A 26646-nucleotide genomic window follows, 5' to 3' on the forward strand; every position below is an offset into this window, starting at 1 on the left:
CTCCACAGAGCTGGAGGCCAGGGACATCAATCACATCTTCGTGCCCCGTGGCCTGCCTGCCCCCAAACCAGAGAGATGCCACTTTCATAGAGCCAGTGCTGTTGTCTACATCACTTTTTGATTGGTTGATTTTATAAGATAAAAGTAACGTTTTAATAAAGAAAAAGTTCAACATTGAAGGCTCAGACATTCTTGGGGTACTGGGAAGGGGATTTTCCCACTTCTTCCTCCCACCTCCCCGGCATCATTTGTGGTGGGGTGACAAGTTTCTGATCTTGGAAGGAATCGGGGACAAGGAGACTTTCCTCTGTCTGAATGTCTCTCCTCAGGGGCTGCCTGGCTGCCAGTTGGTTTGTCTCTGTGTGCCTCTCGCCTACCTTCAGCACCCTTGCCCGAGTCCCCTGTGGAATGCAGGGATGGTGCTGTGCAGGGGGCAACAGGGCACATCAGCTGGCGAAGAGACAGGTGATGATGGTGGTGGCAGCGATGAGAGGGCGCGCAGGGTGGGCTAGCCGGAGGGAAGTGGGGAGGAGTGAAAGGAGGGGAGAGAGGGAAGAAGGAAGAAGGCAAGAGGGAAGAAAGCCAAAGAAGGTGGGGTGGCACCAGAGGGCAGGAGTGTGGGGGTTGGGAGATGGTCTCCAGTCTCTGGGTCTCCATCAACTCTTGTCTGGGGGTGGGTCTCTGTGCACTTTGTTTTTCTTCATACTGTCTAGGTATTCCTGTTGGGACACTGCCAGCACCGACGCTAGGATCTCATCATCATCCCAGTCGTTCAGGCCTGCTGGGCAAGAGGAAGGGAGAAAGGATGACAGAGCACTTTAAAGCCTGCCTTCTCCTTGCCCTTTGCTGATCCCTGGCTCTGGAGAGATCCCATTCAGGCCCCCATCACTCTTTTCTCTAAGGAGAAGACTCCTCTGGGCCTACAAAACCCCACTCAGATCCGCCTCTGGGACAGACTCTTGGACCTGAAAAATTCTCTTTTCCTGGGGAGATGGCCAGAGGCCCAAGAAGCCCCCTTTGCAGGACAAGCTGGTTCTGCCATCTCTCCCCAACTCCCAGCTGGCCCCTGGACCATAGACAGAGGAGGCTTACCAAAGGCAGAGGGGGACATCTGCTGAATGAGGGCCCGGCACTCCAGAGTAGGGTAGAGGGACACGAGGGGAGAAGTAGCCCGGTCGGCCCCTGTCGAAAACTGGCTGCTCGTACCTGGGGCAGATGGACAGTCAGAGGCAGGGCTCAGGACCTAGGCAGGACCTCCTGACCCCTGCATGCTCCCTATCAGCAAGTCACTGACCTGGTGCACAGGGTGAAGGAGGTTTGGCAAGAGCTAAGACAGTGCCTGGGGAAGGAGGCTTGATGCCCAGCTCGGCATGCAGCTCAGGGTGCTCGGGTGACGAGGCTGAACTCCGCTGCCTTGGGGACCGGCTGGTCCACTCCTCCAGACCACTGGAGGCTGCTGCTGTGGCAGAGCTGCACGTGGCGCTGGCTTTCCGGGGCTGCAGTGAGCAAGGATGAGGAGGTAAAGACCAACACCAGTCGCAACCCTCCTCTGCCCCATTCCCAAAGGGCTCGCTCCCTCCCAGGATCCTGGCTATGATATAGCTTCTACATAGGCCACCACCATTCCTGTTCACACAATGGACCACAGGATGAAGGTAAGCTCTTTTAAAGCCCCTCTCACACCCTTACAGCCAATCTGACAGGAAACCTGTTACCTCCACCTTCAAAATAGATCCAGAATCTATCCCCTTCTCACCCCCTCCCTTGCCAGCACTGTCGTCAGTCACCAGAACTGCTATGGTAGCCTTCTCCTTTTTGGTCCCCTGCTTTCACCCTTGCCCCCTAGACTCCATTCTACACTCAGCAGTCAGGAGGATCCTGTTAAATCCTAAGTCAGATCCCACTCTTTCTCTGCTCACAACCCTCTCATGGCTTCTGCCTCATTCAGAAAAAAAGCCAAAGTTCTCACCACAGCCCACAAGCCCCTTCCAATCTGGCCCCACCGCCTTCCGACTCCATCTACTACTACATTCTCTTCTGCCACAATGGCCTCCAGGCTGCTTCTGAATCACACCTGGTGTGCACTTACTTCAGGGCCTTTGCTCTAGCTGGCCCTCTGCCTTCCCTGGCATAGGCACTTAATCCCCTCACCTCTGCAAGCTTTTGCTCAAATCTCACCTGCTCTGAGGCCAACCCTGACCATGCTATTTAATACTGTGAACTCCCAGCCCCACTCAGTCCTACTCATCCCCTTTATCCTGCTCTACATCTTTCATGCATACCACCTCTCAATTAATTTATTCATTATGTTTATTTTGTTCCACTCTGCATAAATGTAAGTACCACAAGTACAGGGATCTGGGACTGCCCGGCTCACCAATGTACCCCTATACACTGAGAACAGTGCCTGCAATAAATATTTGTTCAACGAATTACTCAGCTCTTGCCAATGTCTATTAATCACTCTAAACTCCTTGTGATTCCTCAAATGCCTGGCTGTCATGCCCCACTCCCTGCCCTAAAAATTCAACCTTTCTGTGTGGAGACTGACCAGAGCCCTCACCTTCACTGGTCTCCCAGCCAGGGTCAAGGGTCCCACTGATGCATGTGTTTCCCTTAACAGACAGAATCACTGAGGGTGGAGTGGGCCAGACCTGATTTTACATCCTCAGCACACAGCCTGCCACACAAGAACATTCAGCAAGAGCCTGTCCCTCTGAAACTATCCATGAACCCTGCATGTCACCATCAGTGGCTGCCCTCCCTCACTCCTTAAAAGAGCTAGTTCTGCACAAGCGTTGAGAGTTCTAAGGCACAATGCCAAGACTAAGGCCAAGATAAGGTACAGACGGGGCTGGGAGCTTCCTTCTCTCCCAGATGCCAAAACTGCTTAGTTTTTTTCTGCCTGTTTGTGGGCAGAACGTGGGAATTAACAGGTTCTTAGCCAGGCTAGTGACAGACCCCAGGACCCACCTGGCTGGGGCCACGGACTTGGCGAGCCTGTTTCTCCTGATCCCTCAGCCACTGCAGGTAGGACTCCCGAGCCACCTGCTCCTCAATGGCCTCATTTGTGGCCTCCCAGTCTGTGGCCCGCTTCTTGTCTTCCAGCATCTGCTGTTCAATCCACGACTCCTCCGATGTTTTTATGGCATTCTTCATCAGGGACTGCTCTGCAAACTGCAAGGAGTGGGGGAGGAACAGTGATGTGGGCTGACACTCTGAACTCTGGCCAAGAGCCAGAACTGGCTCAGGGAGGTGGGCCCACAGGCCCGCAAGAGAGGAGGCACAAAGGCAGGTACTCTTACTAAGCAACCCCCTGGGCAGGCTGCCTATTCATCAGGGGCTGGGGGAAGGCAGGTTTGGGTTGTGGGACGTGTCATTCCAAACTCCTATACTCAGAAGCTCTGCTCCCAACCCCAAGACACCTCAACTGAAGTACTAAGTCTGGGGCAGTCAGGTGTTCTCCAGCCAGGGCTAGAATTTAAAGAAGCCTCACCCAGTGACGACTCAGTTGTTGAGGCCTTCCTCACCTATGCCCAGATGGGACAAGGAGAAAAGATCACCCGAGAAGTGAGCTCTGTGTGCACAGGGTAGAGGGACTATTGGGGCATTTAACTGGACAAGAGAACAGTGTCAGCATGGTGTGAGGTGCTATGAGTTGTGGAACACTGTGTGAGAGTGTTCTCTGTCAGGCTGTGAGACATAACAGATTTTTAAAAACGGAATAATGAAAAGTATCAGTGCATATCCCAGGGAATAAATGTGAAGTATTGCTCAGTGAAACTTATTTTAATGCACATATACACACCACACACCAATGTGTGCATGCACTAAGTAATGATGTAAAATGTAATTTTTTACCCATGGATAACAGTCCAAAAAGAATGTAAAACTCTGTTAGAATAAGCCAATTAAAAAATGGGGAAAAATCTAAACATACAACTTCAAAGAAGATATACAGATGGCAAATAAGCCCATGAAAAGATGCTCAACACCATTTGTCATTAGGAACTGCAAATTAAAAATAACAACAAGGTACCCATCAGTTAAAGATATCAGTAAGAACTATAGCTTCATGTAGATATGGATGGTTACATATAGAAATATTTCTAGATACGTGTATACACACAGGTTAGTATATACACATATACTTCCTTGTTTTGTCATCTGAAAGGGCCTAGAAACAAGGATACCCCAATAGCAAGGAGCAAACTCAGCACTCAGATGCTGGTTTCTAATAACATTCTCCAATAAAAGGAACTAGGACTCCTTGGAGAAATGGCTGGTTCTAGGAATGGGGCAGGAAATATACAAGGTGAGCCTGGAGCACCTTGCAGTGCCAGAAAGTAAGTATTCAAAACAAAATAAAACAGGGACTTCCCTGGTGGCACAGTGGTTAAGAATCGCCTGCCAATGCAGGAGACACGGGTTCAAGCCCTGCTCTGGGAAGATCCCACATGCCGTGGGGCAACTAAGCCCGTGCGCCACAGCTGCTGAGCCTGCGAACCACAACTACTGAGCTTGCGTGCCACAACTACTGAAGCCTGTGTGCCTAGAGCCCGTGCTCCGCAACAAGAGAAGCCACTGCAGTGAGAAGCCCGTGCACTGTAACGAAGAGGAGCCCCCGCTCGCCGCAACTAGAGAAAGCCCGCGTGCAGCAACGAAGACCCAACACAGCCAAAAATAAATAAATAAATAAATAAATTAAAATAAATAAATAAATAAAAGAAAAACGAACAAACCAAGAAACACCCCGCGCTCCCAAAACACACCACCACAATGATGGGGGTACGTCAGAGACGCAGGAACCAACAAAAGGAGCTCCCAATAGCCAAAATTGGAAAAATTTGAGCATCAAATAAAAATGCTATTGGATTATAACCCAAAGTGTAAAAGTATTAAAGATATACCCATCAGTCCACAATGATACAAATGATTGAATAAATTAATAATGGAGGATAAGAGACAAATCTCCCTTGCAGAAGAATTCCAAATAATTTATGTAGATACTCTGCTCTCAAGAAGATAGAGTGTATCCTCTTTTCTTTTTGGCTGTGTTGTGCGGCTTGTGGGATCTTAGTTCCCCAACCAGGGATTGAAGCCGGGCTCTCGGCAGTTAAAGCACGAGTCCTAACCACTGGACTGCCAGGGAATTCCCTAACCCCACTTCTTAAGTGTGGGCTGTAAATGACTTCCTTCCAAACAGTACAGCATGGAAAAGGGGGTGGTGTGGGGGAAGACTAATTTTACAGTGGAGAAAACTTGATAAACGTTACTTCTGCCAGATGATCAAGGTCGACATCAACAGTTATAAATCACGTTCACAGTATACACTGTTGATATGATGTGATGAGAATGGCACTTTACCACTGTGATCCTCCTCCCTGAAACCCACAGCCCCAGTCTAATCATGAGAAAAACATCAGACAAATTCCGAAAGAGAAACATCCTACAATATAGCTGACCAGTAGTCCTCAAAACTGTCAATGTCACCAAAAACATGAAAGTGTGAGAAGCCATCACAGACAGGGGAGCCTAAGGAGATATTATGACTTTAGTTAATAATGATGTGTCAATATTGGTTCATATATTGTAACAAATGTATCACAGTCATCTGATATGTGAATAATAGCAAAAATGTGTGCAAGGGGGAGCAGGGTATATGGGAACTCTTTACTATCTTCTCAATTTTTCTGTAAATCTAAAACTATTCTAAACAAGTCTACTAAAAAAAAAAACTTAGGGCACTCACATTTTTAACAAAAGGAAAAAGAAAAGATACATATGATCAAACCACAGAAAGTCACGGATGAATCTTAAGTGTACAGTGTTACTTGAAAGAAGCCATTGGAAAAACTACATACTGTTATGATTCCAATTATATGACATTCTAGAAAAGGCAAAACTATAGAGTCTGTAAACAGATCAAAAACAAGGAAATTCAGAAAAACTGTCACAGAAATATGGTCTTTAGTTAATATATCAATATTGGTTCATTAAGTATGACAAATACACTATGCTAATACGTTAATCATAGGAGGGTATATGGGAATTCTATAATCACAATAATTACATAAATCTAAAACTGTTCTGAGATTAAAAATTTAAAAAACAAAACCAAAAAACCTTTATGCTAGAGGGTGTGTTGGTGTTAGGGTGTGTTTCCTAAAATGAGGCAGGAGCACTTTCTGTTTGTAGGAAGTGAAACCTGAATAGAAGATACCAAAATCCCCAGCAGACAACTGTTTATGAGACAGAGAATCAGAATCTGTCACTGTGTGCTGAGAAAATGTACTGCCACCTTCTGAGCACCTATTAGGCACCAGGCCCAGTGTTAGGCACTTTCTGTATCGGCCAAGCTACCAAGTCAAATTACTTGTACAATCTGCCTTAGGTCCCAAGCCAGTAAGTTGTGGGGCCAGGCCTACACTCCAAGTCTCTGTGACCACAGTTGTCTGTACCTGCTGAGGTTCAGAGGAGGATCCATGTGGGTGCCAAGACACCCAGACCAAGCCCTGGCTCACAGTTCCCAAGTGTGACTCCATATCCCCAAATGCCAACCCTTAACAGGCACAAAAGATGGGTGAACCAGCTCAGACAGGCAAACCAAGACCACAGAATGAGCCCTGAGAGATCACCTTGGGTAACTTCCTAACTTCACAGAGGTGAGACCTTACGGGCGACTCAGAGAGGGGACAGGATATTTTTGTGGGCTAGGGGCAAAACTGAAACTCCAACAGAGATTTCTGGTCTCTATATCCAGCATCCATTCTGGGCATGGGGACCTGCTTACCCCCGGTTTGAATGATGGCAGGCCCAGCCCCACGCCAATGGTGGCCTTGTTAGGATTCACCACTGAATTGTAGTGGATATTCCGATGGTAGCTGACACGGATGGGTTCATCCTCATTTTGATGGATCCCATGGAATGTGTTGATGGGTTCTGCAGAGAAAGAGAAGGAGGGAGCATCCACAATGGGCTGGGTGGGGCAGGCTCGGACCAGGCGTGATCAGTCGCTCACCAACACCACAGAAGTACCTGTGCTGTACTGGTACACCTCCACGGGCCGGTTGTACATCTCTGCCATGGCCTGCATCTCAATGTGGTTGCCATGGCAGTTGTTTTTCCGCTTCCGGTTGATGTAGGTGGTAAAGTCCTCTGTGACATAGTTAGAGAAGTAGTCGGCATTCTTCATCTGCAGAATAGATCAGAGGAGCAAGCTCTATGTGGAGAAGAGATCCTCCCACTCTGCCCCCGCCCCAAGGTCTCTGCAAAGTCTCACCAGATAGTCCATGCAGTGCTTTCGCACAACCTCATGCATGTCCTGGTCTCCATACACCTGGTCAGCTGTGGGGACAGAAGGAGAGGCTGGGGTCAGAGCTGCCACCAAAGAAGAGTTCTGAGTCACAGAACATCCTTGGGGGTGGAGGGCTGGGGGCCAGGGAAATGCCCTTTCCTACCCTAAGGCATGGAGAGTTCTTGGCCTTGTGGGCTGGAATAGGGTCATGAAAATAGAGGCAGGCAGGGACAGTCTTTAAGAACAAGAGTACAGGTAAGAGGGACACAACCACAGGCCTCTTGAGCAGATGACTTTGTCAACAAACATTTTAAATCCCTAAGTGGCCTTAAGCACCTTCAATTCCACATACACCCCCTTCACTTTTCACATGAGGAAACTGAGGCTCGGGGAGTTTGTGGCTTGACCAAGGTCACACAGAAGTCAAGTCTGTGACAGATTCAATTCTATAATTCAGTTTCCTGACTCTCAGGAGTCAGTATGGCCTTTATAAGGTTAAAAAAAAAGGAAAGGAAAGGAAAAGAAAAACAACTGGGCTCTAAGCCCAATTCTGCTAGGTACTAGTGAGCAAAATGACCAGAGGCAAATGACCCAAGTGTTCTGACCTTCATATGCCTCACGTGTAACATGGGATGGAGCTGGATGACTTCCTGGCAGGGCTCTCGTGGGATTAATGAGATAATAGGTGTGAAGTGACTAGCACTGGGTTTGGGACAGAGCAGTCACTCAGAGCCCCCTTTCCTGTAGTGGGGCCTGAACGTGCAGTACTGTGAAGGTGATAGAGGTGAGTAAAATCCTGCCCCTATCTGCAAGAAGCATGTATTCTATAAGAGAGATAAGACACATATGCACCTAACTTAAGCTTAATTCAGGAAAGGCAGCCTGTGGCCCAAATGGTCCAGGCATTATAGGGTTTTGGTCACAATAAGAACTAGGCTCCCTCTGCCTCACTTAAGGATGTTCAAACATGCTGTTCCCTTTTCAAGACATTATTTCCATCCTCCTTGTCTGCCTACTTATCAAATATCAATGTATTCTTAAAACAGTTCCCCACCCTCCAGAGCACCTCTTATCACCAGATTTATCAAAGGTGCGTACAGACTTCATCTGCCTGATCACACTGGGTTCCCACTGAGGGCAGAAGGCAGTTCACATCCAAGTCCACCCCCAGCTCAGAGCCTGATGCAGTGCAAGAAATTGGGAACAGTTTGCTGAGTGGATGGGAAGGCTGCGGGAGCCAGGGAGCCTTCTCCCTGAGAAATTAAAGTGGGCTTGAAGATGAGGCACGCCTTATGTCCACTGGCTAAGACGAAGAGGGAATTTCCCTTTGTCTCCCCAGACCGTTGCTCTGACGGGATCTCCCTGGGGCACTGGGGCAGGGGCAGGGGCAGGTCCTGCAGGGAACACTGCAGAGTTCTTCCATGACAGCCAGTCTACTTCTGTGAAGAATCGCTAGAAGAACGCCTTCGCTGCCCTCCCCTTCCTTCCCTGGAGGGTTATGTGAGATAAGGAGAAAAAGGCCGCTCTGAGATAGAAAACGGGGCCCATGCCTGTCTCACGTCCTCCTGGAGGTGCAGAGACCTGAGAGGGATGGGGAGTGGGGGCTGTGAAGGCGCGAAGGGGTAGTCCCTTCACCGATGTAAACAAGGATGTGGGTTCTGCGGCCACACTCTCCCCTGCCCCACCCCCCAGCAGCACTTCCAGCAAGTCACATGCCCTGTGCACAGGCTGGGGGCCCCCTGTCGCTGCCTTTCTTAGAAGCCAGGACCACAGAACCCGCTGTGGCTGCCGGAGCTGCCCGAGGAGCTATTTCTGTAGAATAAACTTGGGGTGCCAAAGAGGCAGTGCTGTCAGCAGCTGCAGTAAACAGGAACTGAGACAGGAGTGAAGGGGTTAAAAAATAGGGGTTAGTCTATCAGGCTCAGGGAGGTGGCTGAGATGTTCCTAGGGAAGGGTCAACAGGCATTTCCAGGCCTGGGAGGTAGATCTACCCGACCTAGATGCCAGATGCAAGAAGTTGGGGGAAAGAGGGGAGACTGTAGACAGGGAAGGGAGTTGGGGGAGAACCTTCCCATGAGGGTCCCCCCATTGCCCTGTCACTGACTCCTTTGCCTGACAGAAAGGCTCTTCTGCCTCCTAGCTATGTGGCACTGGAAAAGGCCTTTAACCACTCTGGGCTGCAATGTCCTTATCCATAAAGTGGGGGAGATAACTCCTCTTCCTCTCATGGGGCGTTGTTAAGACTACGGGGATGGTCTGCCAAACACCTAAAGCATACTAGGTGTTCAAGAGACAGGGCTCCTGTTTGTCATAAGGAGGACGATGACTCCTTCAGATAGCCAGCCACCCACAAGTCAGCTAGAATGTCACCGGAACCACTTATTAAGCTCTTCCTCATTTCTGTTGCACTTCATCAGCCAGAGGAAAGCCCCAAACTCAAAGTCTAGGTTGTCCCTCCTCATGAAGGCAGAACTGGTTCTCTACCTTTGCTGAATCCAAAGGTCCACAAGCCTACATTCTGTGCCTATAGTTCAAATCTTCAGCAACCAAACAGGCCTCACAAAATGGGTTCCTTACATGTGGGCAAAGTATGATCTTCTCTACTTATCTATAAAATGTAAAATACCACCTTCTCTACGGTACATGTATTTAATCACAGCTTTTGGGAGGGGGGAACCCACCTCACTGGTTATAAGATGTACCCTAGTTTGGGGATCATCAACATGTAAGAAAATGTGCATCTCTGAACCAAGGAAACAGAGCAACAGTACCTTGCCAATGAGGGAGAGTAGAAGGATCTTTTGAATGACATAAGGCAGGAAAAACACCCAGTGCAGGGCTAAGAACACAGAAATCCTCACTCAGGAGATGCTTGTCTGATTTTGCCAGCCCTACCTCTGTCCTCCAGAAAGCCCTCCTCCTCCCGAGAAGGTGGCACATGGAACCAGGGGCTGAGCTGGATTTCCCTGTGGAGTCTAAGGTGGAGGGAAAGGGCCCAATGGTCCTGCAGAGGTAGGGGAATTCACAGCACTTGTTTTGATAGAAACCGAAACTCCTCCTCTTGCTGACACTGCACTTGGCAATCTGCACCTGCTCTCCCCTCCCGGAGTCCAGCTGAAAGGGGGTCCCCACTACCTCACCTCTGTCCCCAACCCAAATAGGGCTCAGAAATCCTCAGTACAATACTACAGTTGGTTCCACCAAGGCCTTTTCACATTCTAACTCATTCCATTCTTACCCAAAAAACCCCTACTTTCCACAGGACAGATACTGAGGTACAGAAATGTGGCATAGTTGGCCCAAGGTCACACATTTGGGAGGTTGAAGGAGAGGCCAGGCTTTCAAGGTGTAACTGGTAACTTCAAGCACTGATGCCCCAGGTGACATTACCACCACTCCCAATCCAGCTATCACCTTAGCCACCTGACTCTCTAGGCCAGGCCTGATCCTGACTGCCTCAGTTTCCCCACCAGCACAATTAGGAATCAGCTGGAACGCAGGAAAGGCCTGAAAGTGGGCAGAGATTACAGATATCAGGGGCTGTACCCCTCACTAGGGCCACAGAGGTCAGCATGAACTTTCCCTCCCCACACCCTACTTCTGTCCTTTCTCTGAGCATACAGAGACACCAGCATAGAAATGCATATGTGCATGCACACAACCAGCAGATCCTGCCAAAGATGTTCCCTGAGGCCAAATACCCACACAACAACCCTCACAACTGCAGAGAACTATCGCATCCAACAAGTAGATGCCCTTTGCCACCAACCAGGTAAGACTGAAGGCTGGACAAGATATGAGGCTGTACAAACTGAGGACCCCTCCACACCTCCTTCCTAGCCTTTGCCACGGGGCCTGATGGAAGCGGGGAATAGCCAATAGCTCTAACAGACTTGTCTCAACCTCCCTCCCCTGCTGCCTGGGGGAAGGTCCCCCAAAATGTAGTCACTGTTTTTTGAGGAATTATGTGGAAGAGCAAGACAGGAGAGCCTGGACTCTCTAAAGAGTTTAAGGGGAACTTCATTAGAGGTCCAGTGATTAAGACTCCATGCTGCCACTGCAGGGGGCATGGGTTCAATCCCTGGTCGGGGAACTAAGATCCCACATACTGCATGGTGCAGCCAAAAATAATAGTAATAATTTTTTTAAAAAAATAAATAAAGAGTTTAAGTACAAGGCCCTACAATTTTTTTTAGAGGCACCTGGGGATTACCTCCCTACCAGGCTGCTGCCTGCCTGCCTGCCTACCTGCCTGCTGGAAGAGCCACAGCGAGTTCCACTGAGGACAGAAAAGGAAGCTTGGTGTGTGCAGGGAAATCTAAAAACAAACCACACGAATGTGTGTACAAAGCAGTAGGGGGAGACAGGACCTGCTCTATTCCCTGCTTCTCTCCTGGCCCAGTGGGAACCCTGGCCCCACTGAGGAGATGAACCAAAAATAAGGCCTCACCTGCCTGTCAAGCAGCTGTGGTGCATACCTGGCCTGTGGCCCCAGCTACCCCAACTGGCACACCCTCAGCGGGGGAGACAGCAGAACTCAGCCCTCTCAATAGCCTGGTCTCTGAGATGCCTGCTCCTCTACTCAAGAATGCCCATTGCAGGACTTCCCTGGTGGTCCAGTGGTTAAGAATCTGCCTTCCAATGCAAGGGACGTGGGTTTGATCCCTGGTAGGGGAACTAAGATCCCACATGCCGCAGGGCAGCCTGCATGCCACAAATAGAGAGCCTGCGCACCACAACGAAAGATCCCGTGCGCTGCAACTAAGACCCGATGCAGCCATAAATAAATAAATAGATAGATAGATAGATAAATAAAATGCCCACTGCAAAGATGGGAACACTGAAGGAGGCAGGGCAGAGAGAGGTCAACAGAAGCTGGTGTACATGGTGGCCCATGGGATTCTTCTCCTTCTGGCCTGGTTCAACTTCAAACACCAATGTTCTGATACTGGCTGTGTGACCTAGATAATAAGGCCCTGACTTTCTCTTAAGGCCTATTTCCCTTTTATAGAAGAGTCAAAATTGATCTAAGATCCATTCCTCCAATGCTGATAGTCCATGTTCCAAGACTAAAAGGTCCAGAGCAGTGGGCCTCGCTAATGTTTCTGGGCCCCATCACTGTAACGTGCACAGTCCCAGCTGTATCCCCAAGGCCCACGCAGACACACGCACATGTGGCTGCCACTCTGCCCACAGAGGCTGAGGCCAAGGCCAAGACCAGGGCCAGGGCCAGGGCCAGAGGTTTTTGCTGAGTCAAAGCCATATAGAGAGAGGGAGGGAAGAGAGATGCAGACTCACGTTTCCAGGAGGAGGTTATCTGAGCATAGCAGGGGCAGGGTGGACCACAGGATACCTCTGGGACCCAGGCTCCCAATTCCACTCCACCCAAGCCTGTGCCAATGCTCATGAGTTCCCAACAGGTGGTTGTGGAAAAGAGAACTGGGCACAAGCAGTGGATATTGGTTCACACTGGGGACACCCAGACCTCAGAGGTAAAACAGAGGGTAGAAACCCACCTGCCTCAGGATTCCTAAGAGTAGAGGACCACAGGTTCCTAGCTGGAAGAAGTAAGACCCAGAGAGGTCAAGGAATAAAGCCAAGGTCACCCAGCCAGTTGACAGCTAAGCTAAGAAGCTAGGGCTTCCCTAGGGTCATAGAAAGAATGTGTCCTTTGGACACCTCTTGGTTCCCATGCAGTTCTGCCACTAATGACCCTGAGCATGTCACTTCCCTTTCCTGAGCCTCAATCTTCTCACCTGTCTCATTGGATAAGGATCGCAATTTTGCAGGTGAACCTGAAGCACCCTGAGGAATGCCCAGCAATCACTCGGGGTCAAGGAACGACAGAGTGGTCTCTATGTTGGTCCCCCCTCCAATTCCAGCCCTCAGTTACGTGGTCCTTCTACTATTCAATATGTGGCAGCCTGTAGCCCTTCTCACCAGAGCCTAGGGTAACTACCACCTGTCCCTGTCCCAAGCTAGGCTGGAAGCAAAGGGGCAGCAGAAAGCTTGAGGATAAAGTCCCCTTCCCAGGCACATGTCCTGTGCACTCTGCCCCAGGGAAACCTCAAGGTGAGGCCTAGAGACCCAGGGATCATGTACTTCTCAGGGAGAGACCGTGGGGCTTCTGAGGTTTTACGAAGGAAACCCAAGGGCAGCCCAGTCAGAGAAAATGTGTAGCCATAGTGCTGATAGGGAAAGGCCTTCAACCTGTCATGGTCAGCTCTTCCTGTAAACTTAGGCCCCTTACTGGAAGGCCCCAATGAGGGGGAAGGGTCAGAAGGTGTTTGGGGAGAACAGCTAGATGGACACACACTTAAATTTTGTTCTTGACATGGGTTACTGCCAAGCCAGGTCCTCACCAGGCCCAAGGTCTGCCTCAAAGACCACCCAAGATCCAGATGCCCAGCTGCATTCTCTGACCCTCACTCCACCAGCAGCCTTGCTTAGCCCACATTCAACCTAAGGTCTCGGCACAGGCCTAACACCTCACGGGCCCCCACGTCTTCTTTCTTTGCCTTCCTTTGGTCCAAGATGCCCCCAAACCTAGCTCTTTCTCTAGGCAACATCCCAGGGAGAACATGGACTTGAGCCACAGGGATAGGAAGGTTGGAGTTTTCCCAGCCCAGCAGATTCCATTGCCTGAACCTCTTCTGCTTGGTAGAATAGGGAGGCAACCAGTCACCCCACCTAACTTTCTTTCACCCACTCAAACATTTGTGGCTCTGAGGCACCACTAATAATAGCACTCAAGCTTTATCAATGTTATTGTTCCATGAGAGTCTACCAAGTCAGGCACTAAAGGGATTTACTAAAGTAATCTCATTTAACCATTATAACACGACATCTTTTAGCCTCATGGTACACAGGTACCTGAGATACAGAAAACAGGCTCAGGGAAAAAAGAGGGGCTTGCCCAGGGGCACACCAAGAATCAGTGGTAGAGCCAGAAGTGGAGCCTGAGTCAGTCCAGCCCACCAACAGACATGATGGGTCTGCACAGACTAAGAGAATAGCAGACCCAGAAGGGATTCAATGAGCCCTTCAGAATCAACACCATTCACAGATGGGAAAATGGAAGTTATGAGTCAGGGGAAGAACTAGAAGAAAGGGCTTCTGACTCCCAGCTCAAAGCTCCTATTGGAGGGCACTTTTCCTTGGGAGATATCAGAGCTCCAAAGGGAGGATCAGATCACACTCCCAGCTTCCTTTGGACACCAGCACAGGACCTCACAATTGCTTGTTGAGTCAGAGATTCAGAGCCAGAGAAGCTTCAAAGATCTAGCTCAGACTGGATAGTAGATGGTATTAAGGAATTATTAATTTTGTTAGGTATGATAATGGCATTTTTGTTATGTTAAAAGAGAAACAGAGGGCCCTTATCTGTCAGAGAAACATACAGAAATATTTACAAATGAGATGATCCATGATGGGGTTTTGCTTTAAAAATACTCATTTCAGAAGAGTAAAAAAGAGTGGGTGGGGTAGTGATGAAACAAGCCTGGCAATATGTTAACGATTATTTTGAAGATGAATGATGGGTACATGAGGGTTCACTATTCTTCTTTCGTGTAAGTTTAAAAAAAGTTCTATGATTCCAGGGCGACAGCTTTGTGCTGCAGTTAAGAGGCCTCAGACTAACCTAACCCAGACTCCGACTCCCGACTGTTCTATGTATTTCTGACCCTAGGTAAGTCATTCCCTATTTCTGAGATGTTTTTCTCATCTAACAACTGGAAGCAATAGTCCTACACTTACCTAGCTTGGAGGAGAATTAAAAGGGTTTCCTGTAGTGTCTGACAGAGAAATCTGTCCCTAAGTAATGTTACTTTCTTTATCACTATTATTGCTGTTATTACTCTCATACCACCATACTGCCTCATGACTGAGGGCTAGAGGCCAGACACTAACTTGAGGCTGGGGCCTGGAGTCCCTAAAAGATCAGCTAACTCTGCCCCCAACCCTGTCACACGGGTTACTCCTGACAACTGGGACACAGCTCAGGGGCAGCCCTAGGCCCTTGAAGGCTGAGGCAGAGACTCACCTACAGCCCGGAAGAGACAGGCGCCGTCCTCCTTCATCTGCTTGATGATGAAGCCCTTCTTGTCTCGCAGGGCCTTTTCAAACCAGTGCTCCTGCTGGAGGGAAGAGGTGGGGGTCAGCAACAGGAAAGGCCTGTACCCTCGCCCCAGGGCCCTGCCCCTGAGCTCGCAAGGGGCCCAGATGATTGGCTGAGAGGACAATGGGCAGGGTCCAGTTCTCTGCCCTGCTTGACAACTCTATGTGCATGTGAAGCAGGAGGAGACCCTTTCTTTTAGGGAATCAGTCACTGTGTGAGCAGACTTGCTCCCAGAGGGGTCTCAGCTGCCCTAAGGGCAGAAGCCCCATCTGTATTCTGACCACTGCTGACCATGCTGAGAATCCAGTGTTGGGCCTTCCCCTAGGCAGCCAGAGGCCCAGACCCAGCAAGTGCCTGGGGGGGAAAACCTGGCTCTACCTCGAGAAGTTTCACCTGGGGACCCCCTCTAGTCACTTAGGGTAGGGGAGATGTTTAGGAGGGAGTGACTGGCAAGAGTCTAGTTCCTGAGCTCCACATACAGCTAGGGAATTCCAAGATATACTGTATAAGGCAAAACATATGCAAAGTATGATGTCACTTGTGATAGAACACATTTAACATATATATATGCATATGTATACAAACACACATGCACACAAAGTTGGGAAGACTTTACACAACAAAATATTATCCCTAAATGTTGGTATTACAGATGATTTTACTTCACCACCTCCTTTATAAAAAGAGGTATACAATACCTTACCCAAAATTCCAAACTTCTAAAAGCTTTTAAAATCAAGTCTTTATCTAACTCATTTAGCATCACAATCCGACCTGAGTTGACAAGAACCCATTTATTCCACCTAGAGGCGAATATTCAAACATTTCTATGCAGAAACATTCAGGTGTTTGACTATGACGGGAGGTGTTACATAATACACAGTACACATACCAGGTGACTTTCCTAAATTCTGAAATTTTTCTGAATTCCAAAGTACAGCTGGCTCTAAAGGTGTGGGGTTAAGTGAATCTGTACAAGTGTGTATTTTCAGATGTTTTAAAAAAAAATAATGGAGAGGGACTTCCTGGTGATCCAGCGGTTGAGATTCCACGCTTCCACTGCAGGGGGCACGGGTTCAATCCCTGGCCAGGGAACTAAGATCCGGCATGCCGCCTGGCGTGGCTAAAAATAAATGAATGAATGAATAAATAAATAAATAAATAAATAAAGGAGAGATGAATAGGCGGAACATATAGGATGTTTAGGGCAGTGAAACATACTGTTACATACTGTTTAGGGCAGTGAAACATACTGTTACATACTGTTACATACTGTAACAGTGGTTACATCATTATACATTTATCCAAACCCATAGAATGTACAACACTAAGAGCAAACCCTAATGTAAACTATGGGCTTTGGGTGATTATGATGTGTCCATGTAGGTCCAATGATTGTAACAAATGTATCCCTTTGGTGGGGGACACTGATTATGGGGGTGGCTCTGAATGTGGGGGGGCAGGGGGTATATGGGAACTCCCTGTACCTCCTGCTCAATTTTGCTGTGAACCTAAAACTGCTCTAAAAAATAAATCTATTAAAAAATAATGTCCGTGTCACTTAAAACACGTTTTCCATCTCAAAACAAAACGAACCAGAAGCAGCAGATCTTTCCCAGCCTCCTCGCGCCATCTGCTGGCCACCAGAAGAAGTCAGCCTGAGCCCGCATCAGGTCTAGGGGACCAGAAATCCCAAGGCTGCTGCTCCTTGGGGACACGACCCAGCCTAGGGATTTACAGGATCTCGGCTAATGCCAATGAGACAGAGGAGGTCACCTCTCTGCAGGCCATTTTTAGCCAGCTCAGGTGAGAGAAATTCCTGGCAAAGTAGGAAACACAGGGTTTAGAGGCTAAAAAGCTCTGGGTTCCAACCCCAGCTCTGTCACTCACTTGTTGCATGAGTTCAGGTAAGCTACCTGAACTCTCCAAGCCTCAGCCTATCAAACGGGGGATATGTGATCTGTCCGACAGCTGTCAAGAGGTTCAGAGGGGCTTCAGGACCTGAAAAGGCTTTCTAAACAACATACCATGCACTGGTGAGGTGGTCATCAGTAACAGAAGAAGGGGCAAGACCAGCACAGACAGAGATGACATACAACTGAGAGGCCCTCAGAAAGTCCCAGGTGAGTGGCTAGACAGGAGGGGATGAAGAGAGGGTGACAAGGGAATAGCCAGTAGCCCCACCATCAGGGCCCGCACGCCAGGAAGGTGTGGCTGGCTTTCCAGAGATGACAAAGGCACCTGGAAGCTCTTAATGGGCTTCCACAGCACAAACTCTTGTTTGGGTACAACATTCCAGCAGTCCAGGTGTCCCTCCTGCCCTGAGGCTGTCACATTGGACTGGCCTACTCCAGCCAGTTCCCCTATCCCTGACCTGCAGGGTCAGCCATCTCCCAGCACCATGGCGCCTGCCCTAGCCAGGGGTCTTCAGCAGGGAAGCTGCAACTATGACTACAACCCCAGACTGGACAGAAGAAGTAGTTCTAAAAAAGCAGGGCACACAGCAACCTCCTGCCCTCAAGGATGGGGGGAAAAGAGATCGAGAGGGGACAGGGGATCAAAGAGGACGAGAGTGGCTCCTACTTACTCATCCAACAAAGGTTTACCAACCAGCTACTAAGTCAGACCCTGGGCTGGCAATGAGGACAGAAAAATGAATCAAATTTGGTCTCAACCTCGATAAATTCATGAACTGCTAGAGGGGTGGGGAAACAGGCAATGTCCACACTGAAGTGTGAGCAAGGGCTTTGAAAGAGGTGAACACAGGTGTGCTGTGAAACAGAGGAAGGGACCTGGCCAGTCATTAAGGCTGGCACTTGAGAGGAGGTGCCACCTGGGTAAAGGAGTAAAACACCAAGACCTCCAGAAATGCTTGTTAATTGGATAAGAGATCACTTCTGTCACTCCAGGGATGCCAGAGGCCCAGCAATGAGTTCAGCAGAGCTAAAGTCCTGGATAGGACTAGGCAAGTAAGCAGGGCAGGGCCAAGAAAAAAGATGAATTCATATTAGCCGAATGCCTGCCCATGCCAGGTGCCAGATGCAAAAGGTGACCTCATTTAACTGTCCTTACCACAGCTCAGGTGGCAGGAAGCATTATCTTCATTTTACAAAGGCAGAAAGGAACTGGGGTTCGGGCACCAGCAAAGCCTAGCGTAAAGGCAACAAGAGAAGCCTCATGAGTCACAGCATGGAGATGTACCTGGCAGCCCATTTGGGAAAATCCTGATTTGCCCTTAAAAATGAAGAAGGCCTGAGCATTCCCCTTGCACAAGCAAGGCTTTGGTACTGGGGCAGCCAGACTAGCATCTGGGCCTGGAACTGGAGGCCAGACCACTAGCCACCCACTGCCTTTGGCACCAGCAGCCTTTAAAGCAGGCTCTGGCTGAAACCCCTTCTCTCTCTCCCTCTGCGGGGAGAAAACAGGGAGGTCATGGTCCTGGGCTCCAAAAAGAGCTTAGAGTCCCAAGAGCTCAGAGCACAGTCTTTTCCTTTCCCCAGCTGGATAGGAGCCTCCAAGGAAAGTGCCAACTTGAGAGTCGTTTAGGAAAATGGCCCAGGAAGGAAGGTCTGGCGGAAGTGAAAGGTGGGAGCTGGCCCAGGCATAAGCTACATCAATGTCCAGGCCTAAGAAAGTCAAATCCAGACCCTGGGACTTCCCTGGCGGTCCAGTGATTAAGATTTTGTGCTTCCACTGCAGGGTTCGATCCCTGGTTGGGGAACTAAGATCCCACATGCCGTGCAGCGCAGTCCAAAAATTAAATTAAAAATAAATAAAATAAAATAAAAATACAAAAAGTCCAGACCCTGAATCTTCCAAGCCCACTGCTGAACCTGTGGCTGACTCCCTCCACATCTCTGAGCCTCCACAAAGGGGTTGGGCAAAGCTCTCTGACACCAGGAGATCCAAGGTACAAGACTGCAACCTACTGGTCCAAAGGCACAACAGAAGTTGAAGGAGGCTGTGGGACCCAACTGACTGAGGTTTCAATCCAACTCCACTAATTATTAGCCATGTGATGAACTGCTCTGAGCCACAGTTTTCCAATCTGTGAAATGGGATAACAAGCCTCCCAATAATAGGGATACTGGGAAGACTCAAATATTATAGGACTTTGCCCAGTATGAGAGCACTTAATGAGTTCCCTTCCTCGCCCTGGAAGGGAAACAAGAACACCCCTGTAGAAGGCTGAATAATGACCACCCAAAGACATCAGGCCCTAATCCCTGGAACCTGTAAATGCTACAGGAAGAGGATCTTTGCAAATGTGGTTAAGAATCTTGCGATGGGGAGATTATCCTGGAGTATCAGGGTAGGACCTAAATGCAATCACGAGTGTCCTTAGAACAGCAGAGGAAGACCTGATACAGACAGAGGAGGAGACCACCCATACACAGAGGAGAAGCAGGCAGAGGTCAGAGTGATGCGGTCAAAAACCAAGGAATGGGAGTAGCCATCAGAAGCTGGAAGAGGACTGGATTCTCCCATAGAGCCTGTGGAGTGAGTGTGGCCCTGCCAACACCTTGATTTGGGCCCAGTGAAACTGATTTCGGACTTCTGGCCTCCGGAACTGTGAGAGAATAAATTTCTGTTGTTTTAAACCACCCAGTTTGTGGTAATTTGTCACAGCAACCACAGGAAACAAATACAACCTCCTTGTAGCACTCCCTTGTGTGAGCTGTGAGGCAACGTGGCAATGCTCACATCCCACAAGATCTACCCTGTTTGCATCCCCCCAGGGAAAGGGTTAGAATTAAGGCTGCAGGGGCCTGGAATCCCCCCTCCCAGCCTGGGAAGCTGCTGACTCTGTCTATTGATGAATGAGTTGCCACTGAAACGGGGAGGAGGCAGGGGGAGATGGCAGCAGCAGTGGCAGCTCATGGACAGATGTCTTCCCAGAACCCACGGCCAAGAGGTTTTTAGTATTCTGGGCTACACAGCTCTGTCCCAGCAAGCCTGGTGCCAAGACCACCCCTCTCTCCCCCAAAATACCCAGGAACACTGGCTCTGCTCCACGGGCTAAACATAGGCAACCCATCCAATGAGAAACAGACAGACACACCGCTAAGGACTAACACAAGCTCTCCAGGGCAGAGGAATCAGAAAAGAGCAAAAGGCCCCAAACCTACTGCCAGGCCACTGGGGTAGGGGGGTGAGGGGGATTAAAAAATGAAGATTCTATTATTCTGCAACAAAAAGAAACAAAGTCCTGATGCATGCTACAACATGGATGAACCTTGAAAACATTATGCTAAGTGAAAGAACGAAGTCACAAAGGACTGCATGTTGTATGATTCCATTTATATGAAATATCCAGAAAAGACAAATCAATCAAAACAAAAAGCAGATTAGTGGTTGTCAGAGGCCGAGAGGGGATAAGGGGATGGGAGATGATGATGATGCAGGGTTTCCTTCTGAGGTGAAAAAAATGTTCTAAAATTGATTGACTGTGGTGATGGATGTACAACTCTGTGACTACACTAAAAGTCACTGAATTGTGCACTTTGAACTGGTGAAATGCATGATGTGTGAATTATATCTCAAGAAAGCTGTTAAAAACACACACACAGGGGGTTTCCCTGGTGGCGCAGTGGTTAAGAATCCGCCTGCCAATGCAGGGGACATGGGTTCGAGCCCTGGTCCGGGAAGATCCCACACGCCACGGAGCAACTAAGCCTGTGCGGCCACAACTACTGAGCCCGTGTGCCACAACTACTGAAGCCTGCGTGCCTAGAGCCTGTGCTCCGCAACAAGAGAAGCCACTGCAATGAGAAGCCCGTGCACTGCAACGAAGAGTACCCCCACTCACTGCAACTAGAGAAAGCCCACACGCAGCAACAAAGACCCAACACAGCCAAAAATAAATTAAAAAAACAAACAAACAAAAAAACCACAAACACACACATAGGGACTTCCCTGGCGGTCCAGCAGTTAAGACTCCATGCTTACACTGCAAGGGGTGCAGGTTCAATCCCTGGTCAGGGAACTAAGAGCCCATATCCTGAGTGGTGAAGCCAAAAAATAAAAACAACAACAAGAGAAAACAAAAAACACACACACAAAGGCCTACAGCACTGGCTGGTGAGAGGGAAGCTGGTAACTGCTTGAAACTTCATAGCATACTCCCAAAGCCAAGGGGTCCCACTCAAAACTTTCACAATGGATGGGGGGAGTAGAGAGCAGAGAATTAAAGAGATTACAACTAGCTTCAAAGCAATGAGTACAACTTCCCTCCCCACCACCACCCATTTTATGGATGGAGAAACTGAGGCCCAGAAAAAGGAACTACCAAAAGATACAGGACTCAAACCCAGACCACCCAGGCAGAGACCACTTCCTGCTATACCACTCTGCCTCCTCACCAGAGGAATCAGCAGGTTCCTAGAAGCCAAATGAAGGGTTTTTGCCAACAAAGATCAGCTGTTGCAAAGGCTCCTAGGAAGAACCCAGATGATCCTGGGGAAACTTCAAGAGAAGAATCAGCCAAGGTCCAAGGTGGGCCAGGTCAGGTATTCAGACACTCAATAACCTTGGGCATGGGTGGACTTTTGGCAGCTAAGCAGGAGATCCTGGGATTTGAACTCAGGCCTGCCAGCTCCAAAGCCTAAACTTTTTCTACACATAACCCTACCTCCAAACCATCCAAGAGGTCTCCCAACAGGCAACCCCCGAGCTTATTCACCACAGCATAGCTGGCCACAAAAATCACTGTCTGCCAACCCTGAGCCTCACACTGACCAGGCGACTTGTCCTGACCACCAAGCTTGGATGGTTGAGAGGGAACACAGAGGCAGGGGAGAGAGGAGAGGAACCCAGTTCTGCCTCGAAAGACACCTACTGTTCCCTGTCACCTCCAGGCCCAAAGGGCTTTGGTGTGAGCTCCCTAAAATCCCAAAGCTAAACAATACCTCACCAGCTCCTTACCTGACCAAAGAGAAAACTGTGGCCCAGAGAGCACAGGCAGAACTATTCTGCTTCATCCAGAAAAGCCCCATCAGAGCCAGGGTGGGAACCCAGGCATCCTGGCTTCAGTGTCAGGTCCACCCTCTCCCACCACTTCAGCACACGGGCCCCCTTCACAAAATGCTCTGTGGCGTCCTCAAGCTCAGGACGCTCTCAAGCCATTCTTTTCAGAGGGGAGACTCTCGGCAAGGCAGCCATACCTGGGAAAGGAAACCCCTGACAACACCACCTTCCTAGCACTGGGACCCCCAGGGTGTCAAAAGGGCTCCTAAAGGCAGTAGATACAGTAACAGCACCAGGACAGACAATAAGTCTGAGTAGTCACAAGGACCAGATTCACCATCTGGGCTCCCTCTCAACAACTCCCCTCTTTCCCAAGGATCTAATTGGCCTCCGGGTTACAAATGCCCCCAGTGACGGTTCAGGATTAAGCCTAGGGCTGCAGGAAGAATCTCCCCTCTTTTCATCCCCAAGTTCAACCAGGTGAAGCAAAAAGAAGCATCTTCTTCCTCCCTTTGTCCCAAGAAGTGGGAGGACATGAAGCCTCTCCTCCGTCATTGGGAAGGGAAGGTATCATGCAACCACAGAGCTTTACTTCCATGTTCTTATGGGAACAATTACAAGGGAGGGACTCCTAGCCCAGGAGATGCAAAGGGGATGTAAGGAGGTGTCTTTCTAGTCACCATGGCAGCACATGACTTTCTCTCTGTTCCTGGGACTCCTCGTTTCTGTGGAGAAGGAAAGGCACACTTTACTGCAACCAGTGAGAAGAAATAACTCCTGGTCCTCACCCTGGCAGATGATTTATCCTGCCTGGAGAAGTAGTAATGCATGGAAAGGGAACAAGAACAGGAGCTCAAAACCAGGCCCTGGCCCTGGCCCCCGTGAAGTACACAAAGATTTACCTGAACCAAGAGGGAGAGGAATGTGGGTGGAGAATTTCCTGCAGTGGGGATGTCCCAAACCCCTTCCCTGTCTCTGGGAAGAAAAAAGCTTATTGAAAGAAATTCAGGAAGCTCAGAATATTTCCCTGATCCAGGAAATTAGAAGCATAGCTGGGTCAGGGAGAGACTCAACACATCTCCTAGCTCTTGAGGGTAGGCCTCAGTCCTCATGTCCCCAGTACCTGACACCTTTCTCACAGAAAGTAAGGAGAACTTCCTAGCCTGAGCAGGCTCAGGTAGGGAGTTCTTATGACTGTGAAAAGCATCCAGGGCCTTCTGTCCAATGGGGGAGGCCTCAGGCCACATTGGGGAGGACTTCCCGTCCCTCTCCCTGGTGAGAAAGGATTGCCTGGTTGGGGGAGAAGGGAGGGGAGGAGGAGCCTCATACCCAAGGGGGGAGCTCAAGCCCCTCCCTAAGGTAAAGGATCTCTTGTCCCAGAGGGGAAGCTCAGGCCCCTGCGAGGAGGCTCAGACTCTTTCCCCCAGAATCCCACCTTACCCATGTCCCCAAGAGTAATGAGCAGCCCGCAGGACTTAGTTCAAAGTGGAAGGGGGGCTTAGGCTCAAGTCCCCAAGGCATGAAATCTTATGCCCCCAAAAGGCCTCTAAAACTGGGGTACACGTATGCTGAGGGAAAGTTCAAACTCATGAGGGGAGATGCGGAACCCTATTCCCCAGGGACTCTACCCATGCCCCAAGGGAAGGGTCTCAGGGCTCAAATCTGGTCAGGGGAGACCTCCTGCTCCTGAGGAGTACCTTAAGTTCCTTGAGGGGGAAGCTTGGACCTCACCTCTAGAGACACACTGGCCACTGGGGTATGTATGCATCTCTTGTCCTTGAGGGAAAGCTCAAGAGTCCTTGGCACAGTGTCTCAGATGCCCAAAGAGAATTCTCAGACCACTCCCTGAGGAGAAAAGTCCCCTAAAGACCTCTGTGGGTATCAGTCTCCTGAAGAGGCTTCAGACCCAGTCTCTGAAAGCCCCAGTCCATAAGCAGGGGCAATCCTAGGTTCCAGTATCTGAAACAGTGAGTCCTATTTTCTTGAAGAAAGGTTAGGCCTGGTGCTGGGGGGGCGGGTGTCTAGACCTTAAAAATAGCTTAAGCTCCTAGAGAGAAATTCAGACTCTTGTCTCCAAAGAGGTCTCAGACCTCTTTGAGAAAGCACAGACCCTTGTCACTTAGAAGGGGATGAATTTCATGTACCCTAGTAGACTTTCTGGTCCCAGGGTGTTGGTTTTGACCCTTGTTCCCATAGGGAAGGGGATCTTAGGGGGGTATGTATGTGTGTGTGTCAGGCCCTTGACTTCTAGAAGAGGGAGTCTCAGACCCCACTGCTGCATGGTCCTGTGCTGTATCCCCCTGAGAAAGAGAAAGGGGTTGTCCTATATAGAGTGTCTCAGACCCCTGAAACGGTTTTGGTATCTTGGGGACACTCATATCTCTGAGATCTCCACCTTACTTGTATTCCCTGGAGAAGAAGCCTTAAACTCTTATCCCAGAGGAGAAAAAATCTCAAGTCACTGAACACAGACCAAGGTCCTCTGGAGAGTCGTGAGACTCCCCTCTCAGGAGGCATTCCATCTTGCCTGTCTCTCCTGGGGAGTTCCTACCTATTGGCCCTACACGAAGAGGTCCCTGGGCCCAGAATGACAACTACGGCCCTAGGAGACATCACAGACCCCACTTTTAAGTCCTCCATCTTATCTGGGGCCTCTAACCCCAAGTCCTTGGCGGGGGAAATAGGGTCTCTCACACCCTCACTACCAGAGAAAAGAGTGCCAGTCTCAGAGAGAAGACAAAGGCCCCTTGGAGCGATCTCAAATAGCCTTCCTTGGGTCCCTACGCAGTCTGGGCATCCCGTCCACCACACCCAGTCACCCGTCACCCCCCGCCCATACCTGCTCGACGGTGGCGGGGTCCATGGCCTCGATGCGCGCTGCAGCCGCTTCATACTCATCCTCACTGTTGTAACCTGCGCCGACCTCCTCCCGCTCAGGACTGGCCCCGCCAACCGCGCCAACCCCAGGGGCTTGACGCCGCCGCTTGCTGTGACCCGGCCCAGAGCAGCAGCCGCCCACGCCCACGGCACTGCCCACGCCCACCACCACGCCCGCCGCGCCCACGCCCGTTGCTGTAGCACCCAACGCGTCACCGGGACCGCCGCCGGGACCGCCGGGGCCCCCGCAAGGAGGAGGAGAGGCCTGCTGTGGCCGGGGTCCCGCCACGGCGCCAGGCTGCACGGCCAGCGCCCAGCGATGGAGGGCACCCGGTGGCCCCGGGAGCGGGCCCTGAGGCGGTGGCGAGGCTCGAGGACGGGTGCCGACTCCCGAGTCACGGTCACGATCGCTGCCACCCACACCCGTGCCGCCGCCGCCCACGCCTACACCCCCGCCGCGGCGAGGCGCCGGGGGCAGCGGCCCGGGCGGCGGCGGCTCGTTGGCGGGGTCGGCGTCGGGAGGCGGTGGTTTCTTTTTGGGGAGAATAGTCATGGCGGCACCGCCGAGTACCCCCCACCAAACTCGGCGCGGGGCACGCCGGGAGAGGACCCGTATGAGGGGGGCTACAGTGGTGCGCGAAGCACGACGGGATCGCCGGGCCCCGGATAAAGAGATCGAGGCACCGGTTTTCGAACGTCGGCGGCGCGCGGGTCACGCGGCCGGAGAACCCGGATGTGAAGTCCAAGATGAAGGCACCGCGGCGAGCTTGTCGTAGCCTTCTCTCCAAGCCCAGCAAGTTTATTGCTATGCTCGTTCCGGCCTTCGGCTTCAAAGGAAACAGAACCAAAACAAGCACCTCTTCGCCCCGCCCCCTCGCAGGTTCTTGAACTACCGGGTGGGGCCCGGGGCGTTGCGCAGGCGCGCCGGGGCGCAGCCCCGCCTCTCGCTCGGAAGTACGTGGGCAAAATCTTCGCCGCCGCCACAACAATTGAGGGCACCAACCAATCGAAGCGGTTGCGTGGGTCCTCGATGATGCCCACGAGCCAATCAGAAGCGAACGATCGCCCTCCCCTGCCCTCTGTCTCAGATTTCAGTCAAAGTCGGCACCCTTGTTCCTTGCCTTTCCTCTTCGTCCCGTCGTGCTCTTGTCTCCCCGAGGCTCTGACTCGCAGGCGGGGGCACTGCAACAGGACAGCGTGGCCTGCCCCGTGCACGAGTTTTTAAATCGCCTCCCTTCCGGGCTTCCAACTTGGCCCCAGTCAGCCGGACTGACTGGAAAATATCAACACTCCCAGAGGTTAGCTAGCCCCTGAAGCATCACTTCCGTTTCCACCCACCAGAAATCCGCCTCCGGTAGAGAGGCGGGCACAGCTTCACCCTGGCAAC

At 50.4% G+C, this 26646-nt stretch overlaps 1 protein-coding gene across 3 annotated transcripts; it reads right to left on the minus strand.

Moving 5' to 3' along the window:
• OTUD5 (OTU deubiquitinase 5) lies at positions 1–26558 on the minus strand. Of its 3 annotated transcripts, none has more exons than XM_082865429.1 (9): positions 25222–26558; positions 15342–15432; positions 7283–7347; positions 7039–7195; positions 6794–6942; positions 2974–3177; positions 1295–1496; positions 1093–1206; positions 1–781 (listed from the first exon to the last, which is right to left on the minus strand). In XM_082865429.1, exons 1-9 carry the CDS (start codon positions 25810–25812, stop codon positions 657–659), a joined length of 1698 nt encoding a protein of 565 aa, XP_082721555.1. In that variant the 5' UTR covers positions 25813–26558; the 3' UTR covers positions 1–656. The 3 variants fall into 3 exon arrangements, with proteins under 3 accessions (XP_082721555.1, XP_082721554.1, XP_082721553.1); XM_082865428.1 differs by having other exon boundaries at positions 1–778; positions 15342–15435; XM_082865427.1 differs by having other exon boundaries at positions 15342–15435.
• Positions 26559–26646: the final 88 nt, after the last annotated feature.

The sequence above is a fragment of the Leucopleurus acutus genome (assembly GCF_964270905.1).
Source record: "Leucopleurus acutus genome assembly, chromosome: X".
NCBI lineage: Eukaryota > Metazoa > Chordata > Mammalia > Artiodactyla > Delphinidae > Leucopleurus > Leucopleurus acutus.

Bases quoted from the DNA above. Each gene is read 5' to 3' on its own strand.
- OTUD5 (XM_082865427.1), bottom strand. From the start codon at position 25,812: ATGACTATTCTCCCCAAAAAGAAACCACCGCCTCCCGACGCCGACCCC. The intron at 7,348-15,341 runs GTGAGTCTCTGC...CTGTCCCCACAG, and splicing joins CTGTCTCTTCCGGGCTGTAG to CTGACCAGGTGTATGGAGAC. The intron at 7,196-7,282 runs GTGAGACTTTGC...TCTATTCTGCAG, and splicing joins AGCACTGCATGGACTATCTG to ATGAAGAATGCCGACTACTT.